The sequence below is a fragment of the Mytilus galloprovincialis genome, chromosome 11 (genome assembly GCF_965363235.1).
Source record: "Mytilus galloprovincialis chromosome 11, xbMytGall1.hap1.1, whole genome shotgun sequence".
NCBI classification, from domain to species: Eukaryota; Metazoa; Mollusca; class Bivalvia; order Mytilida; family Mytilidae; genus Mytilus; species Mytilus galloprovincialis.
Genome location: NC_134848.1, coordinates 17,135,875 through 17,154,709, shown reverse-complemented (window position 1 = coordinate 17,154,709; position 18,835 = coordinate 17,135,875). Strand labels below are relative to the sequence as shown.

Genomic DNA, 18,835 nt, shown 5'->3' with positions numbered 1-18,835 from the left:
CGAGAAATCAGCCTCCTTTCAGATTGAACTTCCGGTTTCACTTTCATTTTAGCACGAGCTGCGTTTCTGAGTATCAACAATCGTCGATGTCCAGAAGATTTACAAAACGTTGACAGATATATTATTTCTTTAGATAGTAATTATCAAAGGTACACAACCATTTTACACAAAATCAGAACCTTATAGATGTGCAGTACCCCTTCTTTTTATTGAAGTTCGTCTTTTTCAACTTTCATTTTTTGTTTGTTCTCTCCTTGCTGTTTGGCAAACATTATCAAATTTGAATATTGTAAAACTGCAAAAGCTTATTTTCATTATTTTAGAAGCTCAGTCAGAATGAGTTCAACGTGACTTACAGCGAGATTTGATGTTAGCAGACGACGTTAATGGTCAAAGTTCAGGGAGGCTTAAACCTGCAGGTTGTTGTGGTGATCATCTATTAATTGATGCATCAAAGGTTATATTTTTTTTCAAATTTTATTCAATTTAGATCCCCCAACACATTAATCCTTACTACATTTGTACTATCCCTTTTTAGTCTTTGTGTGTGTGTGGGAGGGGGGTTGTGATTTTGTCATTTAAAACTAAAATGCAATGTTAATTTCTGTGATATTGAGAACAAACCAAATATAACCAGAGAGCATGTATCTACTCTACAAACTTATATCTTCACCACCGGGATTCGAACCCGGGGTCGACTGCATGACAGTCAGTGTGTTAACCCACTGAGCCAAAGAATCGATTAAAGTTGATTAAAACCGGCTTTATATGTTCTACCTGTACTGAGGAGGGGAAGCAACCCCACTACACTATTCCCCCACCAAAAGAGTCATCATATCTTTATATATGACTCTTAACAACACAAATCCTGTCTATACTCCAGTTAACCATCGTGGATTTTTTAGTTGGGGGCCAAATGTAACCGCAGAGCATGTATCTACTGTACAAATTTGTATCTTCACCACCGGCTTCAAACCCTGGTCGACTGCCTGACAGTCAGTGTGTTAACACACTGGGCCAAAGAATGGATTCCCTAGCTCAGTTGATTAAGACTGGCTTTATATGTTTTACCTGTACTAAGGAAGCAACCCTGCTACACTCATATAAAAAAAAATTGAAATGCGAGTTTATACATTGTATTATTGCGATTATAAGCCTGTCACTTTTTTTCACATTAATATTTAAAAGATTGCAATCATGATTATTTCTGAATTTGCAGTATTTCAGTTCATCAAGCATGTCAAGAGGATTTCATGTTCATCTTGATGGACTAAAATTTATGAATTACCGAAATGATAGCAATGCTGATTATCAATTATAACTTGAAGAATTAAACTTGCTGAATAATTCATGCAAGAATGAATATAGAGCTCTTCATATTTTATTCAACAACTTGCTCAACATGGTAAGGAAGTGGCACAGGAATGAATTTAACTAGAACCAAAGTTTTGAAGGGAATGCAACGAAATCACTTGATCTCTTATTTAGAGTTGTCATATTGGCAATCATACCACGTCATTTTATTTTTAGACTTCGATATTGATTACAAATACAAACACAGATACTTTATTTAGTTATCAATAAAGACAATATGTTATTTATATATTTTTTAGATGGAATTACCATTTGACCTCCAGACATCAATCCAGGATGCTAATTTATGGTTTTCAATGCTAACTATAATGTTTAACCCTTTATTCTGGAATGTGGTAAGAAAAACAAACATAACACAGAACTTTACACTCATAAAATACATGAATTTAGTTTTTGTCTACAATTGTAGGAAACAACATGTTTACAAATTATTACTTTTGTCTCAAAACTTTTGTGAGAGAGAAATTTGTTAAAATTTAAAAATTACTTCCTGACAGTCATGACAGTGAGAATCAAACATTTATAAACCAGACATTACACTTTGAACAGCATATAAAAATAATGCTTAATGTCTGGATGGTAGCTTTTTTGTTGTGCATACTTCCATATTTTATCTTTTCTGTCTTCTGTTTGCCGATTATTTTCTCTTCTATATAAGCAGTCAGGATTCTACTTCGTCAAAATTATCTCCCCATTAAGCCAGTTCATTTTCACAATCGTAGAAATTGAAGTCATTGTAGGGATGAAGCGCTACCAATTTTGCTCTTGGAAACCGATAAATTTATCCACATTGCACCATTACATTATTTATTTATTACTTATATGTCAGTTGTATTTTAAAAGACAAATGTATCAACTAGCTAATGAGCATCAGTTAATGATCTAGTCTGCATTGATTCAACTTAAAACTATTGTCTGATCGGTTGTCTGACAGGTGGAATTTTCGAAAATTCATACACATTTAAAAAAAATTCTAATTTAATATTTCGTGGAAGGGCAGACTAGATTTTTTTAGTGGTTGAAGACTATAAACCCTAATTATCACACACAAAAAATTATAATTTTTCGAAGATATGCATTTTCATCATCCAACTTGAAAGACTGTCGTCAAGTACTTTCAGTAAAAAAATAGCTATTCGAACACACCTACTCTGTTTTTGTGATTCATTAGTGAGTATATCACTTGACCCATATATTTCATCTTTTAGTACTGTGATTTTTTTTATGTTAGAAAGTCAACCTGTAGCTTTGATATATAGAAATGATAGACTCTGAAGCGAGACGATGTATGAAATATTCCTGCTTTGTATGATATCAAGACAAAATATTCAACTCAAACACGCCCTAACATAAAAAGGTGCACTCGTTTTCTCTTTTCGATACAATTGTTACCCATTTTTTTGGTTTTTTTCTTGAATCACATAATGGAAGGGCAGACACGAAAATTACTGAACTAATAGATTGATATGTTTTCCGTCCGTGGTAATTTTATTTTAAAAATCGGAGGTTATGCATTTCTACATCCAACTTGAAAGATAACCATGTCGTCGTGATAGATCCGTGTTTTCCTTTCTCGGATACTAATAAATAATAACTATATTTTTGTAACTGTTTTCTATTCTCAAAACTACATCTATATATTTATACTACAAATCTACAACTCCCAGTTTCTGGCTACACGTGCTGTTCTTATCTTTAAAATCATGAATATTCATTAGCTATGTAGGCGTGTCAAAATCGTATCATACGCGATAATGACCAGCCAGTACACACTGTAATGATTTCATTAACCAGTATTAAAAAGATAAACATAACATCCCCCCCCCCCCCCCCCACAAATTAGAAATTTCTAAAAATTTCTTACTGGTAAATGAAATCTTTAAATATAAAAATTATTAATAATAATAGAAAAAAAAATCTGAAACAATATCTTGAAGCAAATACCAATTGCACTTTAATATACACACAGTAAAAAAAATATCATAGGTCCTCATTAAATAATAAAACTATGTTTCAAATTAAATAACTTCAAAATTTGTAGGTTATAAAAATAAAAACAGAAAATTTTAAAATATCTAGAATAAAAGGTTTCTTTTTCATCGCTAAAATATGCAGTAAAAACAAATATAATGTCGAAATAAATATGAAAAAAAATAATTAATTAAACATTTGTATCAATTAAAATCAATGATCATGGTTTAAACTAAGTTCCCAGTGTAATTAATGTAGTCTTGAAACGGAAATTCTGTTTATCTGATCTGTCAAAATGACAAGTGTGCAGAAATTTTATAGTTACAAATCAACTAATCTAACCACTAAATCTCATTAGAACTCATTATGTAAAAACCACAACAACATTAATATCTCTCTGTGAAATCCCAGACACAGATGTTCGATACCACAGGTCAGCACGTGTAGCCATAGACTGGGAGTTGTAGATTTGTAGCATAACTGTACATATGTAGTTTTGAAAATATAGAATAGATACAAAAATATGTGTTTTTAAATTAGTATCCGAGCAAGTAAAACACAGATCTATCAGTCGACTTGATATGATCTAATTGTTCTGCTCAACTATGTACTAAATAAATTGAAAACTTATGCAAATGGTGTTTTTAAAATAAAACACTTCGTAATTGAGAAGAAAATTGTAATTTTGTTTGTTTCTATTAACTTTTAAAAAATTTGTCACTATAGTAAACATTACTGTAAACATGGTAAACATTTCTCGCCTTCTCTAACAAAGAGCTTCGATTCTTTTGTTCTATTTCAACCGGGTTTCCGACTGTAAGCACATCTTAATTTATTATTATGTTTTTGATTATTGGCCTGTTTTATTCTATTCTTTGCTTTTGATACATTTTATAGATACTCATAGAGTTGTCTAATTATTCTCATTTCTTTTAACCCCATACAATCTTTATAGACTTCCTAACTCTGAATTTTGCAGGTAGCCAGATGGGAATACAGAAACCACACATTAACTAAAGTGCTTGGATCTCCACAAAGAGGATGTATATTCCTTGGATCTACAATTTTCTCTCTGGGATTGTTCAGGGATTATAGGTACGTTCAGTTAAAGTCATTAAATATTATAGGGTTATTGCATGAATATTGGGGAATATTGTCCCGAGTAGAATTTTATATTGCACGAGCTTGCGATACAATAATATTTGTTATCTTACCACCTATACATTTCTAGGAATAGGATTGGTTAAAACCAATTGTGTGAAGATCATGTATATTGCATATTAGGTTAGTAGTGGTGTTACGTCCCTTTAAAAAAACAATAGTCTTGAGGAAAAATCTTTAAGGTTTCAACAGACAAAGAAATTGTTGTTGAACGAATAAAATAAATTAATAAAATACATTTAAAATTAAAAGCTAACAATTTGCTATTTTTTGCAGTTGTTTTTGTATAGACCAACAGAAGTAGGTTCTTAACTCAAACAGTAATGATAAGTCACTAGACAGGCCTTAATACCACATGTTAAGTCTGTAAAGTACATTCGTTACATAGTGTGCTTGTGACCTAATACAATATATTTGGGGTCAGTACATTCCATATGGAGTGTGAGCCATTTAGCTCAATTCCCCATATGGAATTTACTGACCCAATAAATGCTGAATTACATCACTAGCACACTTATAATGTAACAAATTTATTTTACTGACTATCTCAACATGCAGGGGTTTCATTATCTTTCATGTTGACTGGTACTAAATTCCACGTTTCTAGGTGGTACTTTTCAATTTATTCCATGAATATCTTATATAAAAATTCCTACATTTAGGTGGTACTTGTCAATAGCATAGGAGGGTAAAAGTACCAGGTACCGCCTTCTAATGAATGGCCTGAACATGTCATGTTTAGACTATTAACCTATAAAAATGAGCAAGTCTTCAATACAGTTAGCATTAGGCAGTGGCGGATCCAGAAATTTTCATAAATGGGGGCCCACTGACTGACCTAAGAGGGGGCCCGCTCCAGTCACGCTGCAGTGATTCCCTATATATGCAACCAATTTTTTTCCCTTGGGCCCCCCCTCTAAATCCGCCTCTGTTAGGAAATGTTACTTCCATTGATCATACAAAAAAGATGCCAACAATAACAACTTGTAAGCTTTAAATGTGTTTTATGAATTTATTTCAATCTTCATTATCAATTTCTTTGTATGTTGAAACCTTTAAGATTTTTTCCCAGTACCGTTCTGGTTTAATAATGGGACGTAACATTACTACTAACCGTGTATTGATATAAGCCCCGCCTCCCTCATAGATGCCAATCATTATGATTTTTTTATCAAAACTACGCTATTACGGTCAATAGTTACCCCTCTGTTCAATTTTGTAAAACACAGATTTTTATCATTGCTTTTCAGGCCCGGTTCAATATTCATGATATTTGAGTTATCAACCTATTGTTTGGCAACTAACTTACTTCCGAAGAGGCAAACACGCATTTTACTAAGTGGCTCTCCTCCTTTCTCTACGTCTCCTTGACAAAACGATATATTGAAAACAATAAAAAGAAACAATTATGAACAACTAATGAATGGAATATATCATGGTTATTTGCACATCACTTTGCAACCATTCTTCAGTAATTTTTTTGATAAATGCAAGGTTTTGAATGACTACTGAAAAGTTTTCAAATTACTGAAAATTTGATAGATGGTTACTGAATCAGTCAAAAGGGGGTTGGCATCTATGCTCCCTACTAAGCTAATATGGAATATACAGTCATGCGGTTGCTTTTAACCAATCATTTTCTTAGAAATGTATGGGAAGTAAGATAAATTGAAATACAGAGATGGTGTATGATCATGATGATGTCAACTGAGACAATTATCCATTAAAGACTTTTAAAAATTTCCAATTAAATAAACTCCAAAGAGAAAAATTATAGAGCTCTAAATATTGTATATAACAACTCGTCTAAACATCAGCCCAACAATTTTAGATCTGTAAATTTGCTTTCGCAAATTTTTTGTTTATCCCTCGCCGGGATTCGAACCCATGATACTGAGATATCGTGAAACCTTATCGCCTGCACTGTAGCCGTCTTTCTAGACCACACGACCACCTGGGCTTCACCGAAAATAAAGCTTTCAGTGGCCATGTGTTACCTTTCCTCATCAGTTTTAATCTAGCGTCGTACTACAGTACATGATATATAAGGCATGGAGATGTTATTGTTACAGATCAGCTCAATTATCTATAGTAAAGGATCCTACAAATTAATGCAAGATACAGTCACAGAAAATAATTATATTTATAAGTACGTCTGAGTCAATGACAACTCTACAACAGATTTATCCATCGGATCACCAGCAATGATGGTGATACATGGCTGTGTACATTATGTATATACAACTCGTCTAAACATCAACCCAACAATGTTATATATACATGATATATAAAGTTTATCAAAGTCTGAACTATTAAAATTACTTATAGAATAACTACCAGTGACAAAAGCCAATAAGATATATATAACAAAAGAAAATAACAACATTTGTGTACAAAGCACTATGGCTATTATATAGAGAGCCATTTAGCATTTGAAAAAGAGAGAAGTGGACCAAGAGAAATGTTGTCATAGGAAGATGTGGTATGAGTGCCAATGAGACAGCTCTCCATCCAATTCACAATTTATAAAGGATAAACCATTATAGGTCAATGTACGGCCTTCAACACAGAGCCTTGGCTCACACCGAACAGTAAGCTATAAAGGGCACCAAAAAATACCAGTGTAAAACCATTCATATGGGAAAACAAACAGTCTAATCTATATAAAAAAAAGAAACCATTATGAACGACAACCACTGAACATCATATCTATTTTGAAAGACCATCCAAATGGCATATTACTTGTAATCTTTCAGGTTTAATGTAGCCCTTGATAGCCAACCTAAATGGCCTGTGTTGTACGAGAACTGGATTCTGTTATTAGGATACGGGTGTATATTGTTTGGGATGACTTTAGTTCTAACTAGCTACTGGGCATTAGGCTTCTATGGAACATTTTTAGGTAAGTTTTACAGAACTTGCCTTTGAGGCATAAAACTTTCGAGTCAGTTTTTTGTACTCATTCTCCAAAATCAACCAATCAAAATGTTGAATTTCATGTTTCGAGCATGATTTTTGTGCTTCAAGCTGTGAAATAACCCAAAAGTAGCGCTTAAAAATGGCTTTAAACCACCTACAATCTATCACATGCATACGAAAATAAGAAGATGTGTCAACTCTCCACCAGAGACCAAAAGACATAGAATTCAACAACTTATGGTCACTCAGTGTATGACCTTTAACAATGAACAAAGCTCATACCTCATATGTCAATCTTTTCTCTGTAAAAGTAAGAAAATGTGGTATGATTGCCAGTGAGATAACTTTCCACCAAAATTTGAATGAAGTCCATGTATTCACTCATAGGCAATCATGCCTCCTTCGACAATGAGAAATATCCATATTGTATTCTTTGCTTTAAAATTCCCCATCATTACCATGATGACAAATGTGAAACAATTCAATCGAGAAAAATAATGCTGTAGTATATGATAAAATAATTTACAAAAAATTAATATGATAGATGAGAACCAACAATAACCTCTGAACTTTAGGCTACTGACTTTGCACAAATCCACAAAAAATGTGTTTGGCTTAAACATAAAAAAATTTCATTCAATTAAGTTTGCTTTAACCAAGTGTTATGAACTAATACACAAGGCTCATTACCACAAAACTCAGATTAAGTATGAATTTGGGTAGCATCACTTATACCATTCGTGAGTTATGTCCCTTTATAATGTTATATGCAAGCGAGGCGTCAGGTGTTTCCAATGGTCGGAAACATTTTCTATTAATTTTGTGTATGTTCTCAAATAAAATTTAGAAATGTTGCGAATTTTGTTCTAAATTTTTGATTTTGTAGGAGATTATTTTGGGATATTGATGGACAGAAGAGTGACAGAATTTCCATTTAATATATTTAATGATCCTATGTATGTAGGATCTGCATTTAGTTTTCTAGGAACCTCATTAATGTAAGTATGAAATAGATAAGATATGATATGAATAAATATTCAATATAGTTAATTCAGAAATATGATATGAATAGATATTCAATATAGTTAATTCAGAAATATGATATGAATAAATATTCAATATAGTTAATTCACAAATTATTGCATGCATTTATTAAATTAAGGTTGTTTTTTTTTTAAATCTCAAATTGTGAATTATTGAATGAAGAAAAGTGACATGAAATCAGCATTGAACCAAATGTCTATCATGTCTATAGATGGTATACCCTAAACAAAGTGGATTAGCTGCAATATAAAAGGGAAAACATGTTAGAGAGGCCGATCCAACAAAAGAAAAAAAATTCTCAACACACTCTAAATGTCTGTCACATACTTTAAGGTGGTACCCAACACTTTGACTAAAATTAATTTGGCTCGTTTAATTTTCATAAAATTTTGTCAAGGTATTTACTTTGACACTTTTATGAAAATATAAAAAATTCAAAAATTTTGAACCAACCGTTTTGTCAGAAAAATTACACTGGTTATATAGCAGTTTGACAAACACTTATTTTGATCATTGAGAAGCTTAATATTCCCTTAACAACACAATGTAATTAAAACATTTAACTGACTTTACAGAGTTATCTCCCTGTAGTGTTAGGAACCACCTTAAACCAATTATTTTTTTGTGGATAAATTGTTTTGCAATTAACCCACTTTACAGCAGTTAAATTTTGCATTTTTCAAATACTATTTTTTGTAGTTAAATTAGGAATGATCAACGTTTTAGATATTTTTTTACAATTTTGTCACTTATTTTTCAACTCACAAAAGTCACGAAAAATGAAACACTAGTGAAAATTTGTTAGTTTACAGTATGTGTCAACTTGTCAAGTTGATACATATTTTTAGAACAATAACAACCAGTAAGTTATTGAAATGTGATGTTTTGTGATCAAAATTATCCTCAATTATACAATGTTCAAAAAGAAATACCTGTAAATAAATCTTGATTTTAATAGTCCTTATGCTCATGCAGTCTCAGGCACTCTTTGCAGGACTTTAATAGCAGTTTATGTAATAATAGATTGATTTATTGATAAGTTTGGATTAATTTTATCCTACTCTGAGAACTCTTGGCAGCCTTTTTGTAAGCTCACATGATCCAAATGTACTTGTGAGCTTGTGACAATATAAGAAAAATTTTTAATTTTAATATTTTTTTAATCACTCTAACTCAGTTGACAAAACTAAATTAGATTTTAGTGAAGTTATTCTAGAAATATTTCAATAATTATTTTATGAAATTTTAAAATTAATCGTTCTTAAAACTTAAATAGATTTGATATAGACTAATATGACTAATATGACTCTTATACTTTCAGAAAAGCCAGTCAGACAGGAATATTTTTGACCATTTTTGTTGTCATTTGTTACAGAATTGCCACTTATTTTGAAGGGTAAGATATTATATTAGATAACCAATATATAGAACCTAAAATTAAGGATGGAAATATGGAATGTGTTGAAGAGGGCATTGGTGAATATGTCAAAGAGACAACAACTCAATGAGTAAAAAACAGCTGAAGGCCACCAATGGGTCTTCAACACAATAAGAAAATCCAGCACCCTGAGACTTGCTTCAGCTGACCCAGTCCCTAAACAAAAATGTTTAGTGATAATTGACGTCATACTAGACTCCAAAACATATAAATAAACTGAAATTAAATATTATACAAGGCAGGAACTTTAATTGGTATAGTTACAATTATGATTTAATGGTCTGAACAATAAACAGCTGCGCCATGAGCGCATGATACGCCCGACGTCTTGTGTGGAAGTTTTATGCAATAATCATAAAAAGCTGAGAAAGTTTAAGCAATTACCATTTATTGCTTTTGAGACACGGCAGGACATGTGAAACTCCCCTACCCTGTTTTTTTTTTTTTTTACAAATATCACTAAAATATAATTTTGAATCAAACAATAAAGTATACAGATCTTTAGATTAGTATATAACAAAGAAGTGTGTACAGTTTCAAGCAATAATCATAAATTGTTTTTGAGATACAGCGCGACATGTAAAAAAAAACCCTCCCCTTTTTTACAAAATACTCAATAACTCAAAAATAAAATTTTGAGTCATCACCAAAAAATATACAGATCTTTAGATTAATATAACAAAGAAGTGTGTAAATTTTAAGCAATAATCATAAATCGTTTTTGAGATACGGCACGACATGTAAAAACCCCCTCCCCCTTTTTTTACAAAATACTCAATAACTCAAAAATGAAATTTTGAATCATCACCAAAAAGTATACAGATCTTTAGATTAATATAACAAAGAAGTGTGTAAAGTTTTAAGCAATAATTATAAATCGTTTTTGAGATACGTCGCGACATGTAAAAAACCCTCCCCCTTTTTTACAAAATACTCAATAACTCAAAAATGAAATTTTGAATCATCAACAAAAAGTATACAGATATTAAGATTAATATTACTAAGAAGTGTGTAAAGTTTTAAGCAATAATCAAGAATCGTTTTTGATATACGGTGCGACATGTGAAAAAAAACATACCCCTGTTTTAGTTACAAAGTGCCGTAACTCAAAAAGTTTAAATCTTATTTTCACCAAAAAGTATACAGATCATTTGATCATCATAAAAAACAACTATATTAAGTTTCATGAAATTTAGATAAGTTGTTCTCAAGTTACGGTGCGACATGTTTACACTCGACAGACGGACAGATGGACGGACAGACAGACAGACAGACAGACGGACGGACAGACAGACAGACAAACAGACGGACGGACGGACGGACACCGGACATTTGTATACCATAATACGTCCTGTCAAAATTTTGAAGGGCGTATAAAAATTACTCATATAACTAAACTTCTAAAATTTACTGTCAATCTGATCAAAAAAAATATATAAAAAATCCAACAATATAAAAAAAAGATGTGGTATGATTGCCAATAAAACAACTCTCCAGATGTCACCATTGTCTCTAAATGTCAGAAATTAAATTAACAACTATGGATCAGTGTGTTGCCTTGAGTCTTGTATTTGTTGTGATTGTTAAGACTGTTGTCCTTCTTAGTCAGAGTCTTAGATTGCTCTGAAGTCTGATGGCCTTTATTTGGATTTGCTGGGGCAATGGGATGTCAGTAAGCCCCAGCAAATCCTAAAAAAAGGCTGTCAGACTTTAGAGCAATCTCATATGTTGAAATCTGCTACATATGTATAAACACATAATTTATATATAATTTTGCACACCACTTTTGCATTTCATCCACTAAACATTCATCAGTTCTGCTTGAATCAGACGGCCTAGCTATTTGGGGACAAGTGGTCTATGTAGTTTTACAACTGTATTCACTAGTCAGTCATTACTGAGGTTGTGAGTTCGAACACCTTTTGTGCAGGTGCACTAAACTCCAATCTTATTTGACTAGATTTGTCAGCTTTCCTATCTAAGGTCAGAGGTTTTCTCCGGGGACACAGTCTTACTCCACCTATAAAAACTGACTTGGTTATGATATTTTTTGTATACTTGTTTTATGTTTTCCAGGCCATTTACAGCCTATATATACACCCAAAAGAACAAGAAGACATAAAACTAAAAGAAAAACAGCAATTGGTGGCCATGTCTGCGACAAAAGCTCATTCATATTGTCTCAGGTTTTAAATGAACCTTTTAATATGATTGTTAAATATTTTTTTATTTAAAAATTTACACTAATCAGGTGTATTGTTGATTTTAATAAATACAGAATGAACAATTCTTGAGACTTTTTTACTGTGAAATTAATTTCAATTTTTTCTCAGAAAGTAATGTGATATTTTAAGGAACAGATAACAAAAATAATCACTGTACGTCAATTTTCAATATTGAAGTTAAGCCTGAAAATTAACAGGTTTGGGATAACAATTTTTGGTACAATTTGAAATTGAAAATAAGGGAGCTACCATTTGATTTTTATGGGGGGGCTAGGATGAAATTTGAAAAAAATAGGCAGGACAGGAGTTTTGAGTAAAAAAAAAGGCAGGATGTGACAAAGTCAGGACGACAATTTAGGTAAAAAAAAAGTCAGGATAAACTATAAAAAAAAAAGTCAGGACCGATTAGAGTGAAAAATAAAAAGGCAGGACAGAGATTACAGCTAAAAAAAAATGCATGACAAAATTTTTCATCCTAGCCCCCCCATAAAAATCAAATGGTAGCTCCCTAATGCATAATTTAAAGGATAACAGGATTAATCAAAAATATTAAATAATCAAAACAGACAACACTTAAAAAGAACAGCACATGATCCAGATAACCATACTTGGTTTAGGATCTTCAATGCTCTTCAACTTTGTATTTGTTTGGTTTATAAATATTTTGATATGAGCGTCACTGATGAGTCTTATGTAGACGAAACGCGCATCTGGCGTACTAAATTATAATCCTGGTACCTTTGATAACTGTAAGGTGCATGGTTTTCCGTAGAAAATTGCAATATATCCTCCTTGTCTCAAACTTGAGATCTATGTGTTCTGTCAGCATTCTATTAGACTGTTATTTAACAATTGCTGCCAGAAATAGCACGACTTGGGTCTCAAATTCTTAATCGTGTTACCTATTCACCTAGGACATAAGACCTGCTCATTTTAGCTTCTAAAGTTAATGTTATTGAAGGAATGACTGTAATATTTTTTATACGCCCGTCGTCTTTTAGACGGGACGTATTATGGTATACCGTTGTCCGTCTGTCTGTCCGTCCGTCCGTCGTCCACACTTCGGACAATAACTCAAAAACGCTTTCACCAATTTCCATGAAACTTGAGTGAATTGTTTATATCTATTGACGTAAGCTCCCTTTCGTTTTTTTTTTAATTTCAGATTTTAAGTTTTGGATTTATGGGACTTTATTCATAAAAAAGGGGGGATTTTCAACACTTCGGACAATAACTCAAAAAGGCTTTCACCAATGTCCATGAAACTTTGGTGAATTGTTTATATCTATTGATGTAAGCTCCCTTTCAATTTTTATAAATTTCAGATTTTAAGTTTTGGATTTATGGGGCTTTATTCATAAAAAAAGGGGGATTTTCAACACTTCGGACAATAATTCAAAAAGGCTTTCACCAATGTCCATGAAACTTTGGTGAATTGTTTATATCTATTGATGTAAGCTCTCTTTCAATTTTTATGAATTTCAGATTTTAAGTTTTGGATTTATGGGGCTTTATTCATAAAAAAAAGGGGGATTTTCAACACTTCGGACAATAACTCAAAAAGGCTTTCACCAATATCCATGAAACTTTGGTGAATTGTTTATATCTATTGATGTAAGCTCCCTTTCAATTTTTATAAATTTCAGATTTTAAGGAGGCCCGCGGGTATAAGATTTTTAGAAAAAAATTAAACATTTATTTTTCATTACAAGTTTTATAAATTTCCTTTAGTAGTTGCTACTTTATCATATGGTACAAACATCATTCCAAAAAATCAATTCGTGTTGACCCCAGGTGACTTTTAAAATGTAGATATCATTGAAAAAGCTCCAAATTATCTCCCTTTGGTGCAAAAATGCCATTTTTTGGCATTAAAATTGAAATATCTTTTTCAAATCATAGGTGACCTATATTTTTTATTGTTTTTTTCGAATAAGCTGTAGATAAACTAAATAACTCTAAAATTTAAGCAATTTCTGTAATTTAGTTCTTTTTTTATTTCGATATTACCGCTATTTCTCCTATTAGTTCAACAGAAAAAAAGGACATTAACCAAAGAGTATGCTTCTTTCGAAGGCAGATTGTGAGCATAAATGAACGGTGACCCCATTCTTTTATTTCATTTTTCCATTTAGTATAAGATAAAGTTCATTTATAGAAAAATATAGCGAAATCCTATATTAAATAAAAAAATCATTTAGACCCGCGAGCCCCCTTAAGTTTTGGATTTATGGGGCTTTATTCATAAAAAAAAGGGGGATTTTCAACACTTCGGACAATAACTCAAAAAGGCTTTCACCAATGTCCATGAAACTTTGGTGAATTGTTTATATCTATTGATGTAAGCTCCCTTTCAATTTTTATAAATTTCAGATTTTACATTTCCGTGTTATGAATTTTTATGCTTAAAAAAGGGGGGATTTTCCAATTTTGGGACAATAACTAACACTTTCACAAAATTTTATGCAACTTTATAAATTGTTTATATCTATTGACATAAGCTCCCTTTCCATTTTTTATAAATTTTATATTTTACGTTTTCTTAAGTAATGAATTTTTATACTTAAAAAAGGGGGGATTTTATGAAACTTTGATGAATATATTAATGTAACATCCCTTTTGATTTGTATATATATTTCTAGTTGATCATATAAATTCATTTAAAGCATAAAAGACAAGTTAAAAGAGCAACGGGCGTATCATGCACTAAAGCGCAGCCCTTTATTATGTCTATGAAGAAATAACATAAAAAATGTGGTGCACACTGAATAACGTGTGTAGCGGTTATTTAACAGTGTGCACCACATTTTTTATGTTATTTCGAATAGACAGAAAAAATATTACAGTCATTTCTTATAATTTAATTCTAAATTCCATTTTAAACCGTAGAAAATAATGAAAAAACGTTGATGACGTCACGGTCACATGACTAAATTATGTCTATGGTCTGATAACAAAATAACGTCAGCCAATCAGAAGACGCGTTACATCCAAAATTAAATTATTCAAAAATATTAAATAATAAAACAGACAACACTAAAAAGAACAGCACATGATCCAGATAACCATACTTGGTTTAAGTGCATGGTTTTCACAAGAAAATCGCAATATATTCTCCTTGTCTCAAACTTGAGATCTATGTGTTCTGTCAGCATTCTATTGGACTTTTATTTAACAATCGCTACCAGAAATAGCATGACTGGGTCGCAAATTCTTAATCGTGTTACCTATTCACCTAGGACATAAGACCTGCTCATTCCAGCTTCTAAAGTTAATGTTATTGGTCATTACTGATGATTTTGTGGTGAATAACATGTATACCATGCTACAATACAAATTTAATCACTGCAAGTGGTTACAAATATTGATTAAATACACCTATGGTACAATTATAATCAGCTTTGAACTGTGCACCTGCTTAAACTTCTCACCTGCTTTACTTATAATTTAAAAGTTCTGTAGATTCATTAATATTCGTTGGATACCAATTTTCGTGGATTTCGTGGGTACAGGTTAACCACGAATTTAAATGTTCAACGAATTGTAAATTTTTCCATGACTTATATGCAGACTGTGGCAAATCCACGGAATTAAATATCCACGAAAGTGTTAGTTTTCTTTATTCCACAAAAAATAAATGAATCAACAGTTTGTCATTTGGATGTTTTACACTTTACATTATAAATGAACCATGATAAGTCAAGGTCACATAAACCTTACCAGACAGACATGTACACGTTACAACCATACCATGCTACGAAGACAGTTATCCTAGTATTGATCAACAAATCTGATAAACAGACCTTGTTATATAAACTGAACATTGATCAATGCAACATAAAAATTGAGATCAAGGTCATTTTAAGCCTGCTCGACTATGTGCAATCATTCCATACACCTAAAATAGTTGATTTATTGCTTAATAAGTGTGACAGAAAAAATAACATTGACTAATGAACCATGAAAATGAAGTCAATGTCAAAAGAATCTGCCAAACAGAAGTGTAATTTACAATAATTTCATACACCAATATAGTGTCACTGTACCTTATAGTATCTAAGGCCATGTACAGTAAATTCTGCTGTTGTCTGCTCTAAGGTCGGGTTGTTGTCTCTTTGGCACATTCCCCATTTCCATTCTCAATTTTATTACAATTAGTTTGATGTAATTAATGTACACTGGTTTCACATTAAATTTGTTCACATCAATACACCTGGTTTAGTTACCTATACATAAGACTTGTTCACACTTATAAACTATATGTCATTTAAATGTTCATTCAAAGCATCAAAATTAAATGTCTTTGAAAACTTTTCTAGCAGTTATGAAAGCCATTTTGATAATTTTCAGTACTTTAAAGATACTATAAATATGTCTCGATACCCAGGGACGGATCCAGCCATTTTTAAAAGGGGTTTCTAAACTCAGGATGAAAAAGGGAAGTGTTCCAACTATATGTCCTTATTCAAATACATTGATCGTCCCAAAAAAAGGGGGTTCAAACCCCAGGAAACCCCTCTAGGACCGCAACTAATTACACAAGAAAACGTTGCCGCAATGTGCTTACAGACAAAGAAGAAGGACTGATACGTTTAGGATGGTTTAGTAATGCATTTATAAGTGAATCGTTCACTGAGTTAAGACCAGTGGCAACTATTCTCAAATGAATGATATGTTTGGCAATAACGATGCTTTTAGTCTGTAAAGGGGTTAAGGGAACTTCAAACAAAAGGGGGTATGTTTTTTTTCCATAAAATATTCTGATTCTAAAATGATGAAAAAATGAATTCTGTTCAATGTAGAAAAAATTATTCTGAATCCAAAATTTTCCCATACCTTGCTTAATTTTAAACAAACAAATTTGATTGATAGCGTTGAAAAATTATTGGAAAAAAAAATGTTCTTTCTGCCTTATACGCTACTTAATTATTTTTTTGTTATAACAAAGCAATATATCGAGTTTAGACAAATAATTAGGTAAAAACTATTTTAACAATTGTTATAAATATCAATTTTATTCAAAAACGTTTTCATCTTTAAATATATGCATGGTAAAATTCATATTCTTTAATACCTTGTGTTGTGTGCACTTAACCTACACAAGGCTTACATTTAGGAGATAACTGTATTGTATTTTAAGCTCCGACGGCATCAATTGGGGATTTGATGGTTGCAAATTTAGTTTACTGGCGACGCGTTAGCGGAGACAGTAAACAGGTATTTGCGACCATCAAATCCCAAATTGATGCCGTCGGAGCTTAAAATACAATATTGTTAACTCCATTCTAATGAAACTGACAGAAAACAATGTTAAAACATGTATTTAAATTCTGTCATATGCCATCTGCGCTTGCACGTACGTCCCATAACATCAATTGTCAATTGATGCCATGTAAGAAAGTGACGTTATCCAATCAAAATGAACGTTACAAACGTTGTTGCATTAGAATGAGTATTGACTGCATGTAAACAAAACCCTGAGTTAAACTATATGTAAACATTGAGTTTTATCAATGGTAACGTAATTGTGTCTAGTGTACATGTGAATTACACTAGCACAACACCTAATTTAGCTCATTGTGAACATGGCCTAAGAAACATCAAATCATCAACACTTAACATAGATAAATGAACCATGAAAATGATGTCAAGGTGACAGGTGAAACCTGCCAGGCAGACATTTGTGTTAACATGTCTTGTTTGAGTTAATCCATTTCAATTGATATTTTGTAGTGTGTCTTTCTATGCTGTGATGTTTCTCTATTGTTTCAGGTAAGGGTGAAGGTTGGTGCCATAATAATATTTAAACCAGCTGGATTTGTTTGCAAATGTCTGAAGTCAAGAACCTGATCTTCAGTGGTTGTAGTTTGTTGATGTGGTCCATAAATGTTTCTGGTTTCTCTTTTTTTTATATAGATTAGGCTGTTGGCTTTCCCTTTTGAATGGTTTTACCCTAGGTACTTTTTGGGCCCTTTATAGCTTGTGGTTAGGCGTGTGCCAAGGGTTTGTGTAAGACAGTACTTCGACCTATAATGGTTTACTTTTATAAATTGTTACTTGGATGGAGAGTTGTCTCATTGGCACTCGCACAACATCTTTAATATCTACTGTAATAGATGTGCCTAGGTTAATTCCCCTTAATTTGGACAGATTAATTATTTAGTATCTAAATGTTTATTTTAAGTTAAATTTGATTTAAACATAGTAAGATGTAAAGATTGATAATGTTACTGTTTTAGTATTACACATTTGATGTTTCTGTAATGTTTTAAGAATATTCATTTATTCAACTTTTCTTTAGTGCCTTTTATGTTAAAGTTAGCCTGAGTAATGACAATTTAGGATTTGTCAAAGTTGGCCTCCAAATACTCGCCGAACTGTATCAGTCCACTTGAGTCTAGAGTTAGCCACCACTTTGGTGCAGTTCGCCAGAGTTAGTCACCCCTTTTTGGTGCAAATTTTACTACTTAAATACATGTGAAGCAAATTTACTTTACTTTTAAGACTAACTCTGGGAACACTTTATTTTCCATTTCACATTTGAAATTACTCTATTTTTGAACTTCAGTTTAGAAAGTTTTATACTCTTGTTTATTTCCAACTTTGTTAAATTCATGTAATTACTGTACATTTGTGAATAAAATATAGTTTCATTTGATTTATTGTCTGTTGTTCAGCCAGTCTGATGATCAGGTATCCCAAT

The 18,835-nt window shown here is 32.0% G+C and overlaps 1 protein-coding gene across 2 annotated transcripts; it reads left to right on the top strand.

Annotated features, from left to right (window-relative positions):
• Position 1: 1 nt before the first annotated feature.
• LOC143051771 (phosphatidylethanolamine N-methyltransferase-like) lies at positions 2-12,196 on the top strand. Of its 2 annotated transcripts, XM_076224692.1 has the most exons (8): positions 5-149; positions 324-457; positions 1,614-1,709; positions 4,325-4,440; positions 7,263-7,408; positions 8,312-8,423; positions 9,791-9,865; positions 11,984-12,196. In XM_076224692.1, the coding sequence occupies exons 2-8, from the start codon at positions 368-370 to the stop codon at positions 12,027-12,029; spliced, it is 681 nt and encodes a 226-aa protein (XP_076080807.1). In that variant the 5' UTR covers positions 5-149; positions 324-367; the 3' UTR covers positions 12,030-12,196. The 2 variants fall into 2 exon arrangements, with proteins under 2 accessions (XP_076080808.1, XP_076080807.1); XM_076224693.1 differs by lacking the exon at positions 324-457 and having other exon boundaries at positions 2-149.
• Positions 12,197-18,835: the final 6,639 nt, after the last annotated feature.